This window comes from Triturus cristatus, chromosome 1_1, assembly GCF_964204655.1.
Source record: "Triturus cristatus chromosome 1_1, aTriCri1.1, whole genome shotgun sequence".
NCBI lineage: Eukaryota > Metazoa > Chordata > Amphibia > Caudata > Salamandridae > Triturus > Triturus cristatus.
The window spans coordinates 397,532,405-397,554,891 of record NC_140579.1 but is presented as its reverse complement, the minus strand read 5'-3'; the positions used below and the strand labels follow the sequence as shown (position 1 = coordinate 397,554,891).

The 22,487-nt window shown below is 50.8% G+C and overlaps 1 protein-coding gene across 10 annotated transcripts in view; it reads right to left on the bottom strand.

The window, feature by feature from the left end:
- LOC146870300 (stAR-related lipid transfer protein 3-like) overlaps window positions 1-22,487 on the bottom strand; it is a 545,134-nt gene that overhangs the window by 39,695 nt on the left and 482,952 nt on the right. For all 10 annotated transcript variants that reach the window (XM_085636658.1, XM_085636662.1, XM_085636648.1 and 7 more), the window contains one exon: window positions 7,589-7,706. In XM_085636658.1, coding sequence (XP_085492784.1) covers window positions 7,589-7,706 — 118 coding nt within the window. The remainder of the gene's footprint in view (window positions 1-7,588; window positions 7,707-22,487) is intronic.

Below are 22,487 nucleotides of genomic sequence, written 5' to 3'. Positions count from 1 at the left end.
ATCTCCCCAATGGTAGTAGTGGCATGCCTCCCAATGGCAGTAGTGGCATGTCACCCCATCTTTCCCAAAGGCAGCAGTGTCATGTCTCCCCAATGACAGTAGTGTCATGCCTCCCCAATGGCAGTAGTGGCATGTCACCCCATCTTTCCCAAAGGCAGCAGTGTCATGCCTCCCCAATGGCAGTGCTGTCATGCCTCCCCAATGGCAGTGGTTTCATGCCTCCCCAATGGCAGTGGTGTCATGCATCCCCAATGGCAGTAGTGGCATGTCACCCTATCTTTCCCAAAGGCAGCAGTGTCATGCCCCCCATCTCCCCAATGGCAGCGGTGTCATGCCTCCCCATCTCCCCAATGGCAGCGGTGTCATGCCTCCCCATCTCCCCACTGGCAGCGGTGTCATGCCTCCCCATCTCCCCACTGGCAGCGGTGTCATGCCTCCCCATCTCCCCACTGGCAGCGGTGTCATGCCTCCCCATCTCCCCACTGGCAGCGGTGTCATGCCTCCCCAATGGCAGTGGTGTCATGCCTCCCCAATGGCAGTGGTGTCATGCCTCCCCAATGGCAGTGGTGTCATGCCTCCCCAATGGCAGTGGTGTCATGCCTCCCCAATGGCAGTGGTGTCATGCCTCCCCAATGGCAGTGGTGTCATGCCTCCCCAATGGCAGTGGTGTCATGCCTCCCCAATGGCAGTGGTGTCATGCCTCCCCAATGGCAGTGGTGTCATGCCTCCCCAATGGCAGTGGTGTCATGCCTCCCCAATGGCAGTGGTGTCATGCCTCCCCAATGGCAGTGGTGTCATGCCTCCCCATCTCCCCAATGGCAGTAGTGTTCTGTCTCCCCAATGGCAGTAGTGTATGTCACCCCATCCCTCCCCCCCCCCCAATTGCATGTCTCCTCGTCTCCCCAATGGCAGCAATATCTGGTCTCTCCATCTCCCCATTGTCAGCAGTGTCATGCCTCCCCAATGGCAGTAGTGTCATGCCTCCCCAATGGCAGTAGTGGCATGTCAGCCCATCTTTCCCAAAGGCAGCAGTGTCATGCCTCCCCAATGGCAGCAGTGTCATGCCCCCCCATCTCCCCAATGGCAGTGGTGTCATGCCTCCCCAATGGCAGTGGTGTCATGCCTCCCCATCTCCCCAATGGCAGTAGTGTCATGCCCCCCCATCTCCCCAATGGCAGTGGTGTCATGCCTCCCCAATGGCAGTGGTGTCATGCCTCCCCAATGGCAGTAGTGTCATGCCTCCCCATCTCCCCAATGGCAGTAGTGTCATGCCTCCCCAATGACAGTAGTGTCATGCCTCCCCAATGGCAATAGTGGCATGTCACCCCTTTCTTTCCCAAAGGCAGCAGTGGCATGCCTCCCCAATGGCAGTGGTGTCATGCCTCCCCAATGGCAGTGGTGTCATGCCTCCCCAATGGCAGTGGTGTCATGCCTCCCCATCTCCCCAATGGCAGTAGTGTCATGTTTCCCCAATGGCAGTCGTGTATGTCACCCCATCCCCACCATGGCAGTTGTGTCATGTCTCCTCGTCTCCCCAATGGCAGCAATATCTTGTCTCCCCATTGTCAGCAGTGTCATGCCTCCCCGATGGCAGAATTGTCTTGCCTCCCCAATGGCAGTAGTGTCATGCCTCCCCAATGGCAGTAGTGGCATGTCACCCCATCTTTCCCAAAGGCAGCAGTGTCTTGCCTCCCCAATGGCAGCAGTGTCATGCCCCCCCATCTCCCCAATGGCAGTGGTGTCATGGCCCCCCATCTCCCCAATGGCAGTGGTGTCTTGCCTCCCCAATGGCAGTGGTGTCATGCCTCCCCAATGGCAGTGGTGTCATGCCTCCCCATCTCCCCAATGGCAGTGGTGTCATGCCTCCCCAATGGCAGTGGTGTCATGCCTCCCCATCTCCCCAATGGCAGTAGTGTCATGTCTCCCCAATGGCAGTAGTGTATGTCACCCCATCCCCCCCCCCATGGCCGTCGTGTCATGTCTCCTCGTCTCCCCAATGGCAGCAATATCTTGTCTCCCCATTGTCAGCAGTGTCATGCCTCCCCGATGGCAGAATTGTCTTGCCTCCCCAATGGCAGTAGTGTCATGCCTCCCCAATGGCAGTAGTGGCATGTCACCCCATCTTTCCCAAAGGCAGCAGTGTCTTGCCTCCCCAATGGCAGCAGTGTCATGCCCCCCCATCTCCCCAATGGCAGTGGTGTCATGGCCCCCCATCTCCCCAATGGCAGTGGTGTCTTGCCTCCCCAATGGCAGTGGTGTCATGCCTCCCCAATGGCAGTGGTGTCATGCCTCCCCATCTCCCCAATGGCAGTGGTGTCATGCCTCCCCAATGGCAGTGGCGTCATGCCTCCCCATCTCCCCAATGGCAGTAGTGTCATGACTCCCCAATGGCAGTAGTGTATGTCACCCCATCCCCCCCCCCATGGCAGTCGTGTCATGTCTCCTCGTCTTCCCATTGGCAGCAACATCTTGTCTCCCCATCTCCCCATTGTCAGCAGTGTCATGCCTCCCCAATGGCAGTAGCGTTAAGGCTTCCCCATCTTCCCAATGGCAGTGGTGTCATGCCTCCCCAATGGCAGTGGTGTCATGACTCCCCAATGGCAGTGGTGTCATGCCTCCCCAATGGCAGTGGTGTCATGCCTCCCCAATGGCAGCAATATCTTGTCTCCCCATTGTCAGCAGTGTCATGCCTCCCCAATGGCAGTAGTGTCATGCCTCCCCAATGGCAGTAGTGTCATGCCTCCCCAATGGCAGTAGTGTCATGCCTCCCCAATGGCAGTAGTGGAATGTCACCCAATCTTTCCCAAAGGCAGCAGTGTCATGCCTCCCCAATGGCAGTGGTGTCATGCCTCCCCAATGGCAGTAGTGTCATGCCCCCCCACCCCCATCTCCCAAAAGGCAATGGTGTCATGCCCCCCCACCCCCATCTCCCCAATGGCAGTGGTGTCATGCCCCCCCATCTCCCCAATGGGAGTGGTGTCATGCCCCCCCATCTCCCCAATGACAGTGGTGTCATGCCCCCCCATCTCCCCAATGGCAGTGGTGTCATCCCTTCCCAATGGCAGTGGTGTCATGCCTCCCCAATGGCAGTGGTGTCATGCCTCCCCAATGGCAGTGGTGTCATGCCTCCCCAATGGCAGTGGTGTCATGCCTCCCCAATGGCAGTAGTGTCATGCCTCCCCAATGGCAGTAGTGTCATGCCTCCCCAATGGCAGTAGTGTCATGCCTCCCCAATGGCAGTAGTGTCATGCCTCCCCAATGGCAGTAGTGTCATGCCTCCCCAATGGCAGTAGTGTCATGCCTCCCCAATGGCAGTAGTGTCATGCCTCCCCAATGGCAGTAGTGTCATGCCTCCCCAATGGCAGTAGTGTCATGCCTCCCCAATGGCAGTAGTGTCATGTCACCCCAGCTTTCCCAAAGGCAGCAGTGTCATGCCTCCCCAATGGCAGTGGTGTCATGCCTCCCCAATGGCAGTGGTGTCATGCCTCCCCATCTCCCCAATAGCAGTAGTGTTATGTCTCCCCAATGGCAGTAGTGTATGTCACCCCATCCCCCCCCCCTAATTGCAGTTGTGTCATGTCTCCTCGTCTCCCCAATGGCAGCAATATCTTGTCTCCACATGTCCCCATTGTCAGCAGTATAATGCCTTCCCAATGGCAGTAGTGGCATGTCACCCCATCTTTCTCAAAGGCAGCAGAGTCATGTCTCCCCAATGGCAGTAGTGTCATGTCTCCCCAATGGCAGTAGTGTCATGCCTCCCCAATGGCAGTAGTGTCATGTCACCCCATCTTTCCCAAAGGCAGCAGTGTCATGCCTCCCCAATGGCAGCAGTGTCATGCCTCCCCAATGGCAGCAGTGTCATGCCTCCCCAATGGCAGTAGTGTCATGCCTCCCCAATGGCAGTAGTGTCATGTCACCCCATCTTTCCCAATGGCAGCAGTGTCATGCCTCCCCAATGGCAGCAGTGTCATGCCTCCCCAATGGCAGCAGTGTCATGCCTCCCCAATGGCAGCAGTGTCATGCCTCCCCAATGGCAGTGGTGTCATGCCTCCCCAATGGCAGTGGTGTCATGCCTCCCCAATGGCAGTGGTGTCATGCCTCCCCAATGGCAGTGGTGGCATGTCACCCCATCTTTCCCAAAGGCAGCAGTGTCATGTCTCCCCAATGGAAGTAGTGTCATGCCTCCCCAATGGCAGTAGTGGCATGTCACCCCATCTTTCCCAAAGGCAGCAGTGTCATGTCTCCCCAATGGAAGTAGTGTCATGCCTCCCCAATGGCAGTGGTGTCATGTCTCCCCAATGGAAGTGGTGTCATGCCTCCCCAATGGCAGTGGTGTCATGCCTCCCCAATGGCAGTGGTGTCATGCCTCCCCAATGGCAGTGGTGTCATGCCTCCCCAATGGCAGTGGTGTCATGCCTCCCAAGCTCCCCAATGGCAGTAGTGTCATGCCTCCCCAATGGCAGTAGTGTATGTCACCCCATCCCCCCCCCCATGGCAGACATGTCATGTCTCCTCGTCTCCCCAATGGCAGCAATATCTTGTCTAACCCATCTCCCCATTGTCAGCAGTGTCATGCCTCCCCAATGGCAGTAGTGTCATGCCTCCCAATGGCAGTAGTGGCATGTCAGCCATATTTCCCGAAGGCAGCAGTGTCATGTCTCCCCAATGGCAGTAATGTCATGCCTCCCCAATGGCAGTAGTGGCATGTCACCCCATCTTTCCCAATGGCAGCAGTGTCATGCCTCCCCAATGGCAGTGGTGTCATGCCTCCCCAATCGCAGTGGTGTCAAGCCTCCCCATCTCCCCAATGGCAGTAGTGTTATGTCTCCCCAATGGCAGTAGTGTATGTCACCCCCCACCCCCAATTGCAGTCGTGTCATGTGTCATGTCTCCTCGTCTCCCCAAAGGCAGCAGTATTTTGTCTCCCCATGTCGCCATTGTCAGCAGTGTAATGCCTCCCCAACGGCAGCAGTGTCATGCCTCCCCAATGGCAGTAGTGGCATGTCACCCCATCTTTCCCAATGGCAGTGGTGTCATGCCTCCCCAATGGCAGTGGTGTCATGCCTCCCCAATGGAAGTGGTGTCATGCCTCCCCAATGGCAGTAGTGTCATGCCTCCCATCTCCCCAATGGCAGTAGTGGCATGCCTCCCCATCTCCCCAATGGCAGTAGTGGCATGCCTCCCCATCTCCCCAATGGCAGTAGTGGCATGCCTCCCAATGGCAGTAGTGGCATGTCACCCCATCTTTCCCAAAGGCAGCAGTGTCATGTCTCCCCAATGGCAGTAGTGTCATGCCTCCCCAATGGCAGTAGTGGCATGTCACCCCATCTTTCCCAAAGGCAGCAGTGTCATGCCTCCCCAATGGCAGTGCTGTCATGCCTCCCCAATGGCAGTGGTGTCATGTCTCCCCAATGGAAGTGGTGTCATGCCTCCCCAATGGCAGTGGTGTCATGCCTCCCCAATGGCAGTGGTGTCATGCCTCCCCAATGGCAGTGGTGTCATGCCTCCCAAGCTCCCCAATGGCAGTAGTGTCATGCCTCCCCAATGGCAGTAGTGTATGTCACCCCATCCCCCCCCCATGGCAGACATGTCATGTCTCCTCGTCTCCCCAATGGCAGCAATATCTGGTCTCCCCATCTCCCCATTGTCAGCAGTGTCATGCCTCCCCAATGGCAGTAGTGTCATGCCTCCCCAATGGCAGTAGTGGCATGTCAGCCCATCTTTCCCAAAGGCAGCAGTGTCATGCCTCCCCAATGGCAGCAGTGTCATGCCCCCCCCCCCATCTCCCCAATGGCAGTGGTGTCATGCCTCCCCAATGGCAGTGGTGTCATGCCTCCCCATCTCCCCAATGGCAGTAGTGTCATGCCCCCCCATCTCCCCAATGGCAGTGGTGTCATGCCTCCCCAATGGCAGTGGTGCCATGCCTCCCCAATGGCAGTGGTGTCATGCCTCCCCAATGGCAGTGGTGTCATGCCTCCCCATCTCCCCAATGGCAGTAGTGTCATGCCTCCCCAATGACAGTAGTGTCATGCCTCCCCAATGGCAATAGTGGCATGTCACCCCTTTCTTTCCCAAAGGCAGCAGTGGCATGCCTCCCCAATGGCAGTGGTGTCATGCCTCCCCAATGGCAGTGGTGTCATGCCTCCCCATCTCCCCAATGGCAGTAGTGTCATGTTTCCCCAATGGCAGTAGTGTATGTCACCCCATCCCCCCCATGGCAGTTGTGTCATGTCTCCTCGTCTCCCCAATGGCAGCAATATCTTGTCTCCCCATTGTCAGCAGTGTCATGCCTCCCCGATGGCAGAATTGTCTTGCCTCCCCAATGGCAGTAGTGTCTTGCCTCCCCAATGGCAGTAGTGTCATGCCTCCCCAATGGCAGTAGTGGCATGTCACCCCATCTTTCCCAAAGGCAGCAGTGTCTTGCCTCCCCAATGGCAGCAGTGTCATGCCCCCCCATCTCCCCAATGGCAGTGGTGTCATGCCCCCCCATCTCCCCAATGGCAGTGGTGTCATGGCCCCCCATCTCCCCAATGGCAGTGGTGTCTTGCCTCCCCAATGGCAGTGGTGTCATGCCTCCCCAATGGCAGTGGTGCCATGCCTCCCCAATGGCAGTGGTGTCATGCCTCCCCATCTCCCCAATGGCAGTGGTGTCATGCCTCCCCAATGGCAGTGGTGTCATGCCTCCCCATCTCCCCAATGGCAGTGGTGTCATGTCTCCCCAATGGCAGTAGTGTATGTCACCCCATCCCCCCCATGGCAGTCGTGTCATGTCTCCTCGTCTCCCCAATGGCAGCAATGTCATGTCTCCCCGTCTCGTCTCCCCAATGGCAGCAATGCCATGTCTCCTCGTCTCCCCAATGGCAGCAATGTCATGTCTCCTTATCTTCCCCAATGGCAGCAAGATCTTGTCTCCCCATCTCCCCATTGTCAGCAGTGTCATGCCTCCCCAATGGCAGTAGTGTTAAGGCTTCCCCATCTTCCCAATGGCAGTAGTGTCATGTCTCCCCAATGGCAGTAGTGTCATGTCTCCCCAATGGCAGTAGTGTATGTCACCCCCCCCCCCCCATGGCAGTTGTGTCATGTCTCCCCAATGGCAGCAAAGTCATTTCTCCTTGTCTCCCCAATGGCAGCAATATCTTATCTCCCCAATGGCAGTAGTATCATGTCTCCCCATCTTCCCAATGGCAGTAGTGTCATGTCTCCCCAATGGCAGTAGTGTAGGTCACCCCATTGCCCCCCCATGGCAGTCTTGTCATGTCTCCCCATCTCCCCAATGGCAGCAATGTCATGTCTCCCCGTCTCGTCTCCCCAATGGCAGCAATGCCATGTCTCCTCGTCTCCCCAATGGCAGCAATGTCATGTCTCCTTATCTTCCCCAATGGCAGCAAGATCTTGTCTCCCCATCTCCCCCAAAGGCAGTAGTGTCATGCCTCCCCAATGGCAGTAGTGTCATGTCTCACCAATGGCAGTAGTGTCATGTTAGTTGGGCCAGCTAGCTTCAGTTATACTGGCCCATACTTATCGGCAAGGATGGCATGAATCCAGGAAACAAAACACACAGCACTCCCAGCCCAAGCAGCCAACTCACATCTCTCCTCCTCGGCTTCTTGAGATAAGACTTTGAAATCAAGGAACCAGGTTTCCAACCAAGCGATGACGAAGGACACGATGGGAAGGAGGTAGCCGAACGCCCCTTTTGAGAGAAGCTGCAATGGAGGAAGTTACACAAGACATGAGATGCGTCACTTGGATTGGCTATCTGTTATGACGAAAATGTTGCCTCAGCAAAAATGTTGAGTGCACGACAACATATTCATTCACTTACCTGCCTTCACTCAAGAGCTCGGTTGGATCTCAGCACAACTTCTATAAACACACAAAGTGACTGGTGCTAACTCTGCGGCTTAGGGCCATTATTTGTGTATTTGGGTCCAATGGTGCCAGGAGAATGGACACAAGACTCACTCCTACTGAGGGATCCATCCGCCTCAACTGCACGTGGGACATTCCAATGTAGCAGACAGTGAAGAGCACAATTAGCAGGTGCTGGGAACCTCTTCCTTTAGTTAACCCTCTTCCAAGAGAAGTAGTTAGTAAAGGGAGGATATAGTCATGACCAATGCTTCCAACTAAACAGGCAGCTATATAGCTAGAAACATGTCGCCATAGATCAAATATAGCAATGCCGAAAGCAATCCTAGCTAGAATCGATTTTTACCTTGGAAAGTGTGTGGGCTGAAAAAAAGCAAAGTCACACTAACTACCACAACAGTGTTTCAACAGCCTGACCCTACATATTAGAAATTTAAAACAATGTATATACATGCGCAATAAAAACATCAGAACTACTCTGGCAGGGCAAAGAGCCTTGGCTATGCCCAGACGAGGAGTGACCCGCAGATGAAGCATGTCGCCTAGTGTGGGTTAGGGTTTGTGTCCTCTTGAATCGCTACAACGGGAACAGTAGGGGTGGATTTTAAATTGCACATAACGTATTTATAATACAAAGAGCGGTGGTTGGGGGTATTTGTGGAATAATTCAGTACAGGGGCGGCAACCCTGACCCCTTTGAAGTGACACTGCTTTTCCTCTCCCTTTTACTGCGCCCCATCATCATGGATGCAGACAGAATTAAAAGGAAGCGGGGATTCTGGCCGGCCCCACTCTGGGGTCTCTGGTGCTGCACCACCAAACTAGTCAACTGGAAAAACACTGCGACTCAACACACCAGACACTTTGTGCCTAGTGTTCAGAGGATGACTTGCTCAGTCTTACAACTGCAGGGACAAAGCATATGATTTTAGGGAAGACCTAGCTGAAAAGGAGACCCTACACATCAGATGAACTCCATCACGTGCCTTCGCCCACAAGAGGTTGAAGTGAAAGATTCCAAATCCCCAAACACAAAGGGGGAGAAAAAAGACTCCGGGGCGGCCTTAGGCATGTGCAAGCTGTGCACCTGCACAGGGCCACCAAACCCCAGGGGCCACCACGAGGAATCGGATACAATACATATTCGTGGCGGCCCCTGGCAGGGATTTGGCGCATGAACGACTGAGGCGTGCTAAATCTAATGTGATGCACGCTGAATGGTTGTTCTTATACTCTTTTCCTTTCTAACCCAGTCTCGTCTTTGTGTGGGGTCGGCCTTGTTTCGGGCTCTTCTGGTAGGTCTTGTGCTTATTAAGAACTTTTTTTCCAGGAGAATCGAGCTTGTTTTAATAGTCCAGATCTGGCACCTCCGGAGGCTCACATGCGCACGCATGCGCAGTGCCCGCGAGTCCTGCAGCGAAGGGGTTACAGAAGCACCATGCATCACTGGCGGCAGGAGGGGTGGCAGCACCCGTGCCCGGCGTGCAGCGAGCAGCACCGAGACCGGCTGAGGCCATGCACCGGCGCGCCTAGAGACCCTGGGCAAGAAAGGCCGCCTTGCAGAGGATAGCATGCCAGTGTGCAACCTTTGGTGCCAGCTGCGAGGTGAGCAGCCCGAGGGTCAGGGCATGGGGAGGGGGAGTGAGGAGGTCAGCGTGTGCCACTGCAGAGTGAACCCGAGGGAAGGTGAGCCATTGGACGAGGGTGTGGGGAGCCCTGGGGAGGAGGGCAGATCAGGCATAGGAATGTATCCCAGCCCGTGGGGGTGAGGAGCCGGGGGCGTGGGGAAGGTTGGGTGAGGATGTTATTGTAGATGGTGTGTGCTTTGGGTCTGGGTGGAGGTAAGCCATGTGAGGTGGCGAGCTGGAGTTATTCTGGTGGTCATGGGAAGGGAGGGCATGATGAATCGTGAGAGAGAGCCTCTCTCTCACGATTCATCTCTGAGAGGGCGCGGATCTGAGAGGTGGTCACTGTGCGCCAGGGGTAGGGAGTGGTACGGATCGGCGCTGTATGTTGAGGGAAATGTGAGTCAGGAGTGCAGGGGCGGTGTTTACTTGTGGCTGAGGGGAGGCATGGTGACTTTTGGAGGTGTAACTTGGGAGGCACGGTCGTATTGGGGAGAAGAGGAGAGCAGGGTACGAGGTGTTAGACGTAATGTTAAGGATTCATTAAAATGATTCCAATTACTTATCAACAATCATGAAAACAGAGTATGAAGCTGATACTTGTGATCTAATGAGTGGATCTGCCTGCACAAATCTTTTAAAACATCGAGTGTTCGAATGTACTTGGCATTTGGATATGTCTGCTTATATGGTGTTGAGGCAGACATGAAATGCAAGCACCTATGGATGGACGCCTGGAATAGGATGGCAGTGCCTACCCATGTTAACTCAATCTAATGCCCTTTTGCAGAGACCTTGGTAGGAGACTGGCTTCTTGATCATTTCTTTAATTACATTCCAGTGCTTGTTATGTGACTAGCAGAGAAAGGAATATGCTACTTACCAGTATGCATCTGTTCTTGGCATGTAGAGCTGCAGAGTCACACACTGAGGATAAGATCGCCATCTGGTGTTGGGCTCGGATGATTGCAGGTTGATGTTGTCTTCGGAAGAAGCCTTTGGTCACGAGGATGGGGACTCCTCCCCTGGACAACAGTGCGCATGGGCATCCACTCCATCGTCAGATTGTTTTTCGCCATGATGGGAAAAGATGGAGTGTATAGAAATGAAAGAAAGGATGTCCATGTGTAATGTCTAAGTAAGACGGATGCTGGAACAGATACAGGTCCCGGGGAGGCGGGAGGGCGTGTGTGACTCTGCAGCTCTACATGCCAAGAACAGATGCATACTGGTAAGTAGCATATTCCGTTCGAGGCATATGAGCTGCAGATCACACACTGAGGATAGATTATACAGCAGTGCTTCCCCTTAGCGGTGGTCGCCTGTATCCGTTGCAGCAGCTTGAAATAAAGTTTTTAGGACAGCCTGGCCCACGGAGGCCTGTTGTTTGGCTTGCACGTCAACACAATAGTGTTTAGTGAAGGTATGCGTGGTAGACCACGTGGCTGCCTTGCAAATGTCTTCTAAGGGAATGTTACCTAAGAAGGCCATAGAAGCCCCTATTTTACGCGTGGAGTGCGCCCTAGGGGGAACTGTAAGTGTACGTTTAGCCTTGAGGTAGCATATTTGGATGCATTTAACTATCCACCGGGCTATGCCTGATTTGGAGATCGGGTTGCCTTTGTGTGGTGGTGCGAAAGCAACAAAGAGTTGTTTTGTCTTTCGAAAGGGTTTTGTCCTGTCGATGTAATAAAGCAAGGCTCTTTTGACATCTAAGGTATGTAGGGCCCTTTCAGCTACGGAGTCTGGGTTTGGGAAAAAGACTGGTAGCTCTACTGATTGGTTAAGGTGGAAAGGGGAAATCACTTTTGGAAGAAATTTAGGGTTTGTCCTAAGAACCACTTTGTTACGGTGTAGTTGTAAGAAAGGTTCCTCTAGTGTAAGGGCTTGTATTTCACTTACTCTGCGCAGGGAAGTGATTGCGATAAGGAAAGCTACCTTCCATGTTAGGAATTGCAACTCACATTTGTGCATAGGTTCAAATGGGGGACCCATGAGTCTTGTTAGAACCACATTGAGATTCCACACTGGTGCAGGTGGCAATCTTGGGGGAAGAATTCTTTTGAGACCTTCCATAAACGCTTTGATGGCTGGTACCTTAAAAAGGGACAGGTGTTGCCTATTTTGCAAGTAGGCTGCCAAGGCTGCTAGGTGTAAACGTATAGAGGAATACGCTAGATTGCATCTTTGCAAGTGTAGTAGATAGCAAATGATGTTTTGGATGGAAGCATCCAATGGATGTATGTCATTATTAGCGCAGTAGATGGCAAATCGTTTCCATTTCGCGGCATAACACGCTCTAGTAGTAGGGCGTCTGGCTTCCTTTATGATATTCATACAGTCTGGAGGGAGATTGAGGTAACCGAACTCTAAGACCTCAGGAGCCAGATCGCTAGGTTCAGTGTTTGAGGATCTGGGTGTCTGATTTCTCCATGGTTCTGGGTTAATAGATCCGGGGAGAGGCGTAGCCTTTGATGTGGAACTAAAGATAGTTCCAGAAGTGTGGTGAACCACGGTTGACGTGCCCAAGTGGGAGCCACTAGTATTAGTGTTAGTGACTGTTGTTTCAGTTTGCGTACCACAAATGGAACTAGTGGGAGAGGCGGAAAGGCGTACGCAAATCTGCCTGACCAGTTCATCCATAGGGCATTGCCCTTCGACTGTGGGTGTGGAAACCTGGCGGCGAAGGTTGGGCATTTTGTGTTTTCGGGAGTGGCGAACAGGTCTATGTCCGGTTGTCCCCACTTTTGGAAGAAGGGGAGTAGAACCTTGGGGTGTAGTTCCCATTCGTGGATTTGCTGTGTGTGGCGACTTAGGAGGTCGGCCACTTGATTGTGGATCCCTGGGAGATGTTCTGCTAACAGGTAGATGTTTTGGGGAATTGCCCATCTCCAGATTTGCTGTGCCAGTTGGGACAGTTGGAGAGAGTGTGTCCCTCCCTGTTTCTGTATATAATACATTGTCGTCATGTTGTCTGTGCGTATGAGGACAGTTTTGTTCTTGAGGTGAACTTGAAAGGATTTTAGTGCTAAGAACACTGCTAAGAGTTCCAGGTGGTTGATGTGGAGCAGTTTTTGTTGACTGGTCCATCTGCCCTGAGTGGTATGGTGAAGGAGGTGGGCTCCCCACCCTGTGAGAGATGCGTCTGTAGTTAGCACAACTTGTGGAAGAGGCTCTAAGAACGGTCGCCCTTTGGACAGGTTGATGGTGTTCCACCATTTCAGTGAGCGAAGTGAGCGACTGTCCACCAACACCAGATCGGTAAGTTGTCCGTGAGCTTGGTTCCACTGTTGTGCTAAACATTCCTGTAAGGGACGCATTTGAAGTCGTGCGTGTGGGACTATGGAGATGCATGACGCCATCATGCCTAGGAGCTGCATGAATACTCTTGCTGGAAAAGATGGATGAGTTTGAAATTGAGAGATGAGATTTTGTATACTGGCTATCCTGGCGGTGCTGGGATAAGCAATGGCTTTGGAGGTATCTATGGTTGCTCCTAGATACTGATGTAAGTGGGAGGGTTGTAGGTGGGATTTGGGGTAGTTGATAGTGAATCCCAAATCGTGGAGAGTTTGAATTGTGCGATGAGTGTGGAGTACGCATTTTTGGTATGTGTTGGCTTTTATGAGCCAATCGTCCAGATAGGGGAAGACATGGATCTGTTGTCTTCTGAGATGCGCTGCCACGACTGCTAGGCACTTGGTGAACACTCTGGGTGCCGTTGTTACTCCGAATGGGAGAACTGTAAATTGATAGTGTTGCCCATCTACCACAAATCGTAGATATTTTCTGTGAGCGGGATGCATAGGGATGTGAAAGTATGCGTCCTTGAGGTCTAATGTGGCAAGGAAGTCTCCCTGTTGTAACAGTGGGAGGACTTGTTGGAGAGTGGTCATATGAAAATGATCCGAATGTATATACTGGTTTAGTAGTCTGAGATCCAGTATGGGCCTTAGTGTTTTGTCCTTTTTGGGAATGAGGAAGTATAGAGAATATACCCCTTTTCCCTGATGTTGAAGGGGAACTGGTTCTATCGCATGTTTTTGTAACAGGGATTGAACTTCTTGTTTGAGGAGAGAGAGATGATGTAAGGACATTGGACGTTGTTTGGGTGGTATGTTTGGGGGGGATTGTATGAGTTCGAGGCAGTAGCCAGACTGGATAATTTGTCTTACCCATCTGTCTGTGGTGATGGAAGTCCAGACAGGTAGGAATTGATGGAGTCGCCCCCCGACAGGAGTGGAATGGTCTGGGGGGAGTGGTGGCAAGTCACTGTTTGGTGGCTGGTGAGGTGCGGGTGTTGTTGTTGTTGCCCCGCCCTCGACCTTTGTTATTGTTTCCCCTATAACCTCCCCTGAAATAACCTCTGTTAGGGGATGTTTGTCCAGAATTTTTAAAGGTGGACGTGGTCTCAGTTGATGTGTTTTTGGAGCCTCCTCTATAAAAGGAGCGACGAAATGAACCCCGGTTTTGAGGAGACTGCAGTGCTCCCATAGACTTGGCAGTTTCATTATCCTTTTTCATTTTTTCTAATGCAGTATCCACTGCAGGGCCGAATAGCTGCTCCTGGTTAAAAGGTTGAGCTAGGATTGCGGTTTGAACCTCCGGTTTAAAACCGGAAATACGGAGCCAGGCATGACGTCTGATTTAGACGCTAGTATTGACCGCCCTAGAAGCAGTGTCTGCCGCATCTAAGGCGCATTTAATGGAGGCATTAGATATTAATTTGCCTTCTTGAATGAGGTCAGTGGCCTGGGACTTAAAGGGTTCAGGCAGATGTTGGATGAGGTCCTCAAGTTGGTCATAATGTGCCCTGTCATACCGGGCTAACAGGGCTTGGGTATTGGCAATACGCCAGTGGTTCGCCGCCTGTGCGGCGACTCGTTTTCCTGAGGCCTCTAAAAGCTTAGACTCCTTGTCTGGGGGGGGCGTTTCTCCAGTAGTCTGTGAGTTAACGCGCTTCCTGGCATTTGATACGACCAAGGAGTCTAAAGGGAGCTGGGCTTTAATGTATGCAGGGTCCTGCGGGGCTGGTCGGTACTTTTTTTCGATGCGGGGGTTGAGAACCCTCGCTCGAACAGGGTCTTTAAAGACGTCAGTGGCATGCTTTATAACCCCTTTAATCATGGGAAGTATATGAACTGTTTTCTGTGACTGTTCAAAGGTATCGAGGAGAAAATCCTCCTCAAGGGGGTCTGTGTGCATAGTGACACCATGGAATGTTGCTGCCCTGTTTATCAGTTGGCCAAACCCTAGGTGGTCATCAGGAGGGGAGGGCTTGGAGGGGTAGGTAGTGGGGACAGGCATGTCAGGTATTGGGTAAGACCAGTCATCTACCGGTGCTGTGTCTGGCAAAGTAAACGGGTCGGTTGTTTCAACAGGATAATTAAAGAAATCAGGGTCCGCCCCTCCCCCTAAGTCATCATCATCATCCTGTGGAGGGGGTGAATGACAGGGAGATGGTAAAGGTAAAGGTAAAGGAGAATCAGGAGGAGGAGGGGGGGACGGGTTAGAAGGTAATACAGGAGAGGAAGGACGAAGTGGTGAAGTGGCACAGTCCTTTTTCCGTATGGGAGCTGGGGGAGGTGTAATGTCCAGCTTCCGCTTTTTATATGGGATGGCAGTCACATGTCCAGTGTCAGGATTGATGTAGATCCGCTTTTGAGTAGGATCTGGTCGAAAAAGTTCATCTGGCTCCGAAGGTGGGGGCTGCGATGTCCGCTTCGGGTCTGTCTGAGCTTTTTTCAGTGTGGGCGTAGTTTTCGGTGCCGATAATGTTTTCGGTGCCGATAATGTTTTCGGTGCCGAAGGATGTGTTGGGTCCGATGGATTTTTCGGAGCCGACTGAGTTTTCGGTGCCGATGTATGCTTCGGTGCCGATGTATGCTTCGATGCCGAGGGACTTTTAGGCATCGATGTCGAAGAACGTTTCGGTGCCGGTGGAGACTTCGGTGCCGAGGAACGTTTCTGTGCCGAAGGAGATTTCGGTCTTGGAGCCTGTTTCGGTGCCGACAGTGGTTTTTTGGGTGTTAAAGGCACAATCAGGTGAGGTTTGCTCGAGCCCGAGCCACCTACAGGCTTAGATGTCTTCGGAGCCGGGCCCGAGGGCGGGGCTTCTGAAGAGGATTTCCGGTCGCGACTGGGCCCAGCTGGCGGAGTCTTGACCAATGGTTTTTTGGATGGGGCAGGGGCAGGGGGGGTGGTACTCACACGCTGCCCTGGAGTGATGAGGTCATCGGAATCGTCGGCCTCGGACACGATCTCGAGGTCTTCGGTGTCGTCTTCGGGAACATCTTGAGCAAAGATGTCTTCCGGTTCTGGAGCTGGTTTGGCCATAATATGGCGTCGAGCTCTTCGGTCCCGGAGGGTCTTCTTCGAACGGAAAGCGGAACAAGCTGGACAGGTGGACTCGTTGTGTTCCGGCGACAGGCAGAGGTTACAAACCTCGTGGTGGTCACTGTGGGGGAACTTCGCTCCACACTGTGGGCATTTCTTGAAGGGTGTCCTGTCCATCAGCCGCTTGCGGAACCGGTCCGAGTTGATGTCGACGTCGATGGAATGAAGATCAAGGAGTTAAATTGATTGCTAGAAGTTTTCTGCTGGAGCGGAAAAAAGTTCATCCGAACCCAATGGCGGAAAAAAACAATCTGACGATGGAGTGGATGCCCATGCGCACTGTTGTCCAGGGGAGGAGTCACCATCCTCGTGACCAAAGGCTTCTTCCGAAGACAACAACAACCTGCAATCATCCGAGCCCAACACCAGATGGCGATCTTATCCTCAGTGTGTGATCTGCAGCTCATATGCCTCGAACACTAGTTTAACTAGTCCTCAGTTTGCAATTGGTGAAGCAGCCTTCTCTGTCCATACTAGGGGCATAGTTACCATTGGTTCAGCAAGTACAGTGGTACTGAGACCCAAAACCCTCAGGGGCCCATTGAACCCTGATAATTGCTATATTTTACTTCCTGAGCAGCAACCAAAGGGGCCATTTTCCTTGCTTATGCCACGGCCCATGGGGTCGTTGGTACGCTGTGCTAGTGATTCGTACGTCTGCTTGAAAGTTGTCTCCTGACTGGATGTTCCTTGCACATTAATTTTGCTTCAGTGAACCTCTAGTGCCTTTTCATAGCCTTAGGACTCACTGTAATTAATCCTTGTTTAATAGGTGCTCTGTAAAGCAAGCAGAACTGGTTGCTGGAATATGGCACTATACAAGAAACCTTAATTAAATATATTGTATTTTGTCTTTTGACAATGTGGTAAAGTGGACGAGTCTTTGGTTACCTGTAGGCTGTCTTCAGGATCAGTTAGTGACGTACTGAGACAGGTCTCTGTGTGCCATGATTTCAAGGTAGCTTACTCTCTTCCTGCTAAGGTCACTTCCCAAATAGATCATGAACTATTCTCCAGGCTCTTCTGTTCTCAGTGGACTGATAAAACAGACCTTGTATGCCAAGTCACATGATCTACCCTATAGTTTTAGAACACTCTTCAAAAAAACCTTCCATATGTGGCTAGTCCTCATAATGTGTCATACATGTAGTGGGAAGGATAATTACTATCAATCAGTCAGGGTTTGTAAAGCTCAGCTGCTTCACACATAAGGGTCTCGAGGCGGTGTGGGATTCATGCTGCTGGATCATGCTGCTTGTTGGTTGAACAGCGAGGTCTTGTGGTCCTTCCTGAACTGCTGGAGCGATGGTGAGGCTCTGAGGTGCAGGGGAGGGTTTTCAGGTCTTCACTGCCAGGTGGGAGAAGTAGCGACCTCCACTGTTTTATCAGCGGCTGCATTGGGTGGCTGCTAGGGAGATGGTTCTGGAACATATTTTCCTGGTAGGTTGGTGGAAATTCACTCGTTCATTAAGGTATGCTGGTCCTTCATTGTGTAGTCCAGGGAAGACATGGCTTGGCAGTTCGGGCTGGACTGTTCCCATGAGGCACAGGGTCAAGGCTTATTTGCATATGGCCATGTCTGAACTGGGGTGGTGTGGTGAGCAAAAAAACGATGGATTTAGGCCCAGATCTCTGTACTGGGGTGAATGTATGACATTGTTCTGCATTCTGTCCATCAACTGTTGTTTTTGCAAGAAAATAAAAATGACATCAAAATCTTTCAGCAGCCGCCACTGCTGATTGTCTTCTTTTTTTCCCTACCCACTGCTAGCCTCGCCCGCTGCATTGCAAGCAAAATGAAGAGAATTCGAGTACACAAATCTGGTTATTCGAAACGAAAGAGAAAGGTGGCTCAGCAGGCTTTCGTAGTGTCACAGGAAGGAGCAATCCTGAACTTTATCACCCAAGGGAAACCTAAAGATGGAGAATCCTCTGGCCAGAGTACTGCTGATGCACTAGGTAAAACAGGCGTGGACGACCATAAAGAAGAACAAAAAAATGATGATATCCATGAGCAGAATGATACTCATGAGCAGACCAATGAAAATGAACAAGGTGACTCTGAAATTGATACAAACATGCAGCAATTACCAACTCAGGATGAGGATTATTACAAAAGACCCTCAGACAGAGAAACTGAAACATCATTCCTCGGTCCATCAACATCTGGCATTCTGAAGGAGGTTCAGAGTTTACAGACGGATGATGCTGGTATTGAAAAGGAAGCCAAAGAGCAAGACCATGTTACAGACCCGTGTTCTGAATATGATTTATGTGATTGGAGGGATCCTACTTTGTGGCCGAACTCTTACGGACGCGCAACGTGTTTTTCTTGTTGAAAGGGGTCCCTCCAGAGACCCAGATTCTAAAACAAAGTATCCAAGTGATGAGCACTCAAAAAGTAAACGTCGTTTTCCTGTTACCATGTTACTGGTCATCTAACGCCTTTTCTGGACGTTTTATTAAAACACCTTCCTGAGCTCCGCCCCGCCCGGACCCCCTCTTCCGGGGCCCCCTAGCTGCGCTCCCTGCACAGGGCCACCATGAGCCTAGAGCCGCCCCTGAAAGACTGAAAGAACTGCTGATACCAACGTGTGGCATCTTGGGTTCTCTGCAACAGTTAATAAGAACTCAGAGAGGGCATCTTTGTGAAATTGGTGTAAGCCATCCATTCATTTAGGATCTAGAATGACATCTCAGCATCAAGTCAGAACTTCCCCAGTTTTGGAAAGAGTTAAAGACTCGCTTCTTTAAAGAGCGCTCCATCACGGAGCACGCTTCATGACCCATTCACCCCTCAGCCTCCTATCCTAGGACTTGTACACTTTAGGCTTGCCTGTGACCATGTGCAGCACTCTGCTGCCCTTCGGCTAGGCTCGCACTATAGTAACACCACACACGTATATACAAGCCTGGCTGATGAGCCCCATCACTGCACTCCAGCCAGCAAATGGTGAGAGGAGGGTGCACTCAGCTGTGGTTCTGGCATTAACTGCAACACAAAACTTGACTCAGCACTTCTGTTCCACAAAGCTGCAGTTCATCGCAGGCCACTACATGAAGGTTTATAACGGAGAAGTGGTCAGCATGAGATTCAAGGACTTGTGGAAAGGGAGCAAGGACATGCTCCTGGGGACGGAACGGCACATTAATATTTAACTCTCTTCCTTCGTTACAACTCATCATGTGCTGCACCCCCTCACAGTCTGGCTTTAGACCTGGCCGCAGTAATGTCTCCTCGTGGATGACAAGTGATGCCCTGAAGCTAAACGGCACTAAAACTGAGGTGCTTGTTCTGGGTAATAACCCTCAGCTTTGGGGAATCAAACATTGGCCTGACACTCTGGGCACTTTGCCTGCCTCTGTCCCCAAAGTCAAAACAAGCATTGGCATAGCCAATAGGTCTCGCTTTTGGGACCTTAGAAGTATTTAGTTATGCAGCACAATTTCCTTGGTGCAATAACATCAACTGTTGCATGGCTAAAAACTTAAAAAGGTCCCAAAGGCGAGACCTATTGGCTATGCCAATGCTTGTTAATATCTGTTGACGGGCCGTCATCCCTGGTGATGGTTTGGTGGTCCCTGATGCCATGAGCTGTGAGGCGTCACCTACACCTTTATGATGTACTTTTGGGCTGCGCATGTATGCACCCGTCAGCCCCCAGCACAGGTGTATGTGTGATAGGTGAGCCTCGGGGCAGTCACGGAACCAGAAAAAAATCTGGTAAGAAACTGGGGGTGGGCGTTCCATCTCCGGTCTCTTTTCAGAACCTGTCTTTTGTTGAGCAACAGCAATATTCCTTTTAAGAGCTGGAATTGTTTCTTTGGGCCGCTGCTTTGGGTGAAAGTTTACTTTTGACCTCATGCTTCACCATATTATCCTCTAGGAGGCTCCATGATGGAAGAAAATAGCCCCGGCGCTTACTGTGTTGGCCTCTGATCTGGACTGGAACCCCAGGTGCTGAAGGATTCAAGCCTTGACTGAAGGCTTTGCTAAAAACCTCCAATACAACCTGTGTTGTTTTTGTTAGGAAAATACGGCATTTCTTATGGGTTGGTAGACGGGGCACTCTGTCAGAGTGTGGTCTCTGGTCTCCAGCCCGAGGTGCTGGAAGAGTCAAGCGTTTACTGAAGGATTTTGTATGAACCTCAAACCAAGCCCCTTTACATTTATTATTTTTGTAAGTAATAAACTACCTTTTTATGGTTTGGGAGACGGGGTACTCTACTGTGCACACTATCTTAAATAGATGCAACTGTCGAAGACGGGAGCGTTTAGAAAAACCTGGCAAGATAATGCAGCAATTTGTGTTAATTTAAACAGCATCCAAAACTCTGGCAAATTAAGTGCTACCATCAAAACTCTAGTCATGCAAATTAAACTATCGATTCGAATGGCAATTTCATTTTAATCGAATGAGACGGCTCCACCTTTCTATGGAGGTTGTGCAGTTGCCGATTGTAATATTTCTCTCACTCTTCGTTTGTAAGGGGTCAAAGTTGCCTAAATGCGGAAACACTAAAAAAAATGTATTATTTTACCTTCACTAATGTTGTCCATACCTACGCATTGAAAGCAGTGAAGAGGACTAGGCTAAACAAGCATTGTTAGCACCACGGTGCCCAAAACATGAAGTGTGGTGTTGAAGTATACCGCACTTCATGTTTTAGACAGCACAGTGCGATCAATGCCTGCTTATTTTAGTGCGGTTTGCTAACATAAACATGCATTGTTAGAATCCTGCTGTCCAAACCATGAAGCGCAGAAGCGGGGAACGAAGGAGTGAGACGGAGTACTGCAGCAGGGGCAGTGTGCACTCTGAGGGAGGTGTGGCGCTTTGACAAACTGCTACAAAATAAAGAAGCATTGTTAACATGAAGTGAGGTGCTCAAGAAGCGGGTGCGTGCTGATTTTTTTTTTTAATGAAAAACTTCCCCGTTTTATTGATGTGGCTGAGAGGTCCATTCACGCTTAGAATCGTATTAAAAATGGCGTGGGCTGTCCTAAAGTAAACAGGACATAAAAAAACACCAGTCTTATGGATCGGAAAATAACGGACGGTATGATCTGTGGGACCCAGACAACAAGCAGGACTTTTCCTTAGGAATGTCAATATGCAGGTGTGTTGAAAAGTAAACCTCTTTGAAGAAGAAAGATGCTGAGGCTTGAAGTAGGGTGTCTCAGGTTTATTTTCAGTAGTAGGTATAAACAACTCATCCACCCAACTGTCAGTAAGATAATGATCTCACTGCTCACACACATTCCACAGCTGGCTTAGTCCTGACATTCCAGAACACTAAGCATCATCAGAGTGAAGAACATAGACAAGATGTAATTACAGGAAAAGAAAGCCATTACAACATATCTCCCTCCTTTACCCCTAAACAAAACACAAACAAAACACATTAACATCATGTGACATTAATTACATAACATAGTCCTTTAAATGGGAGGGAAAACAAGTATTCCTCCTTGGCCTTATATTAACCTCCGGAGCACCTTCCCCTTCCATGGCAGAGTGAGGAAAGCTTGATGACACATCAGTATTGCATAGAGCAACACGACCTAGATTCCAAACCCTGTGATCACTAGTTCTAACAGCATTCTTAAACACTTTGACAACTTTTACCGGTTTGGTGAACTTAGATCCAGACACAGCAAAACCAGGTCTCTTGATCCGAACCCAATCACCCACCTTAACCTTCGTTGACTTAACAGCATGACGAACATCATAGTTTTTTTTACTCTTAGAACATTTCAAATCTTCCTGTTCTTGCCATGATGTAGAATCCACCTCACGAGATCTGCTAGTCAGAAATTTATTTACCCATGGTGGATCTAAAAAAGTAACAGGGTCCCTTCCACGAAATAAAAGAAAAGGAGACTTCCCTGTAGTGGTATGTGGGGTAAACCGATACACAGACACTCTTTTCAAAACCTCCTCCTGCCAATTAAGACCATTGGACTTTGCTAAAGACACCGTTTCCTTCAAAACCCTGTTGAACCTTTCTACTGTTCCATTGGATTCTGGGTGATACAAAGAACATTTCTTGTGAACAATGCCACAATCACCAAGAAAACTCTCCATCTCACTCGAAACAAGTTGTACCCCATTGTCTGTAAGCAAAGTCTCAGGAATCCCTTCCTTGGCAATAATATCTTTTAGACATCGAATAACCGTAGCAGAATTAATATTCTTCACAAAAATCACTTCTGGCTACCTTGAAAACAAATCCATGACCACTATAACAAACGTGTCAGAACCATCCCCATGAATAGGCCCTAAAATATCAAGAGCAATATCCTTCCAGGGGCCACACGGACGAACTCTTTTTTCCATGGGCTGTGTCCTAGTTTTCGAAACCTTTTCACTAAGAGCACATTGAACACATTCCCTGACTAAATGTTCAATCTGTGTGTCTAAACCCGGCCACCAATAGCTAGAACGCACCCTCTCCTTAGTTTTAGAAATTCCTAAGTGTGCCTCATGTGCCAAATCCAAAACCTCTTTCCTTAAAGACACAGGGGGTACTAATTTGTGACCTCTCAACAACAAACCCTCACAACTTGAAAGTTGGTCTTTTACCAACCAA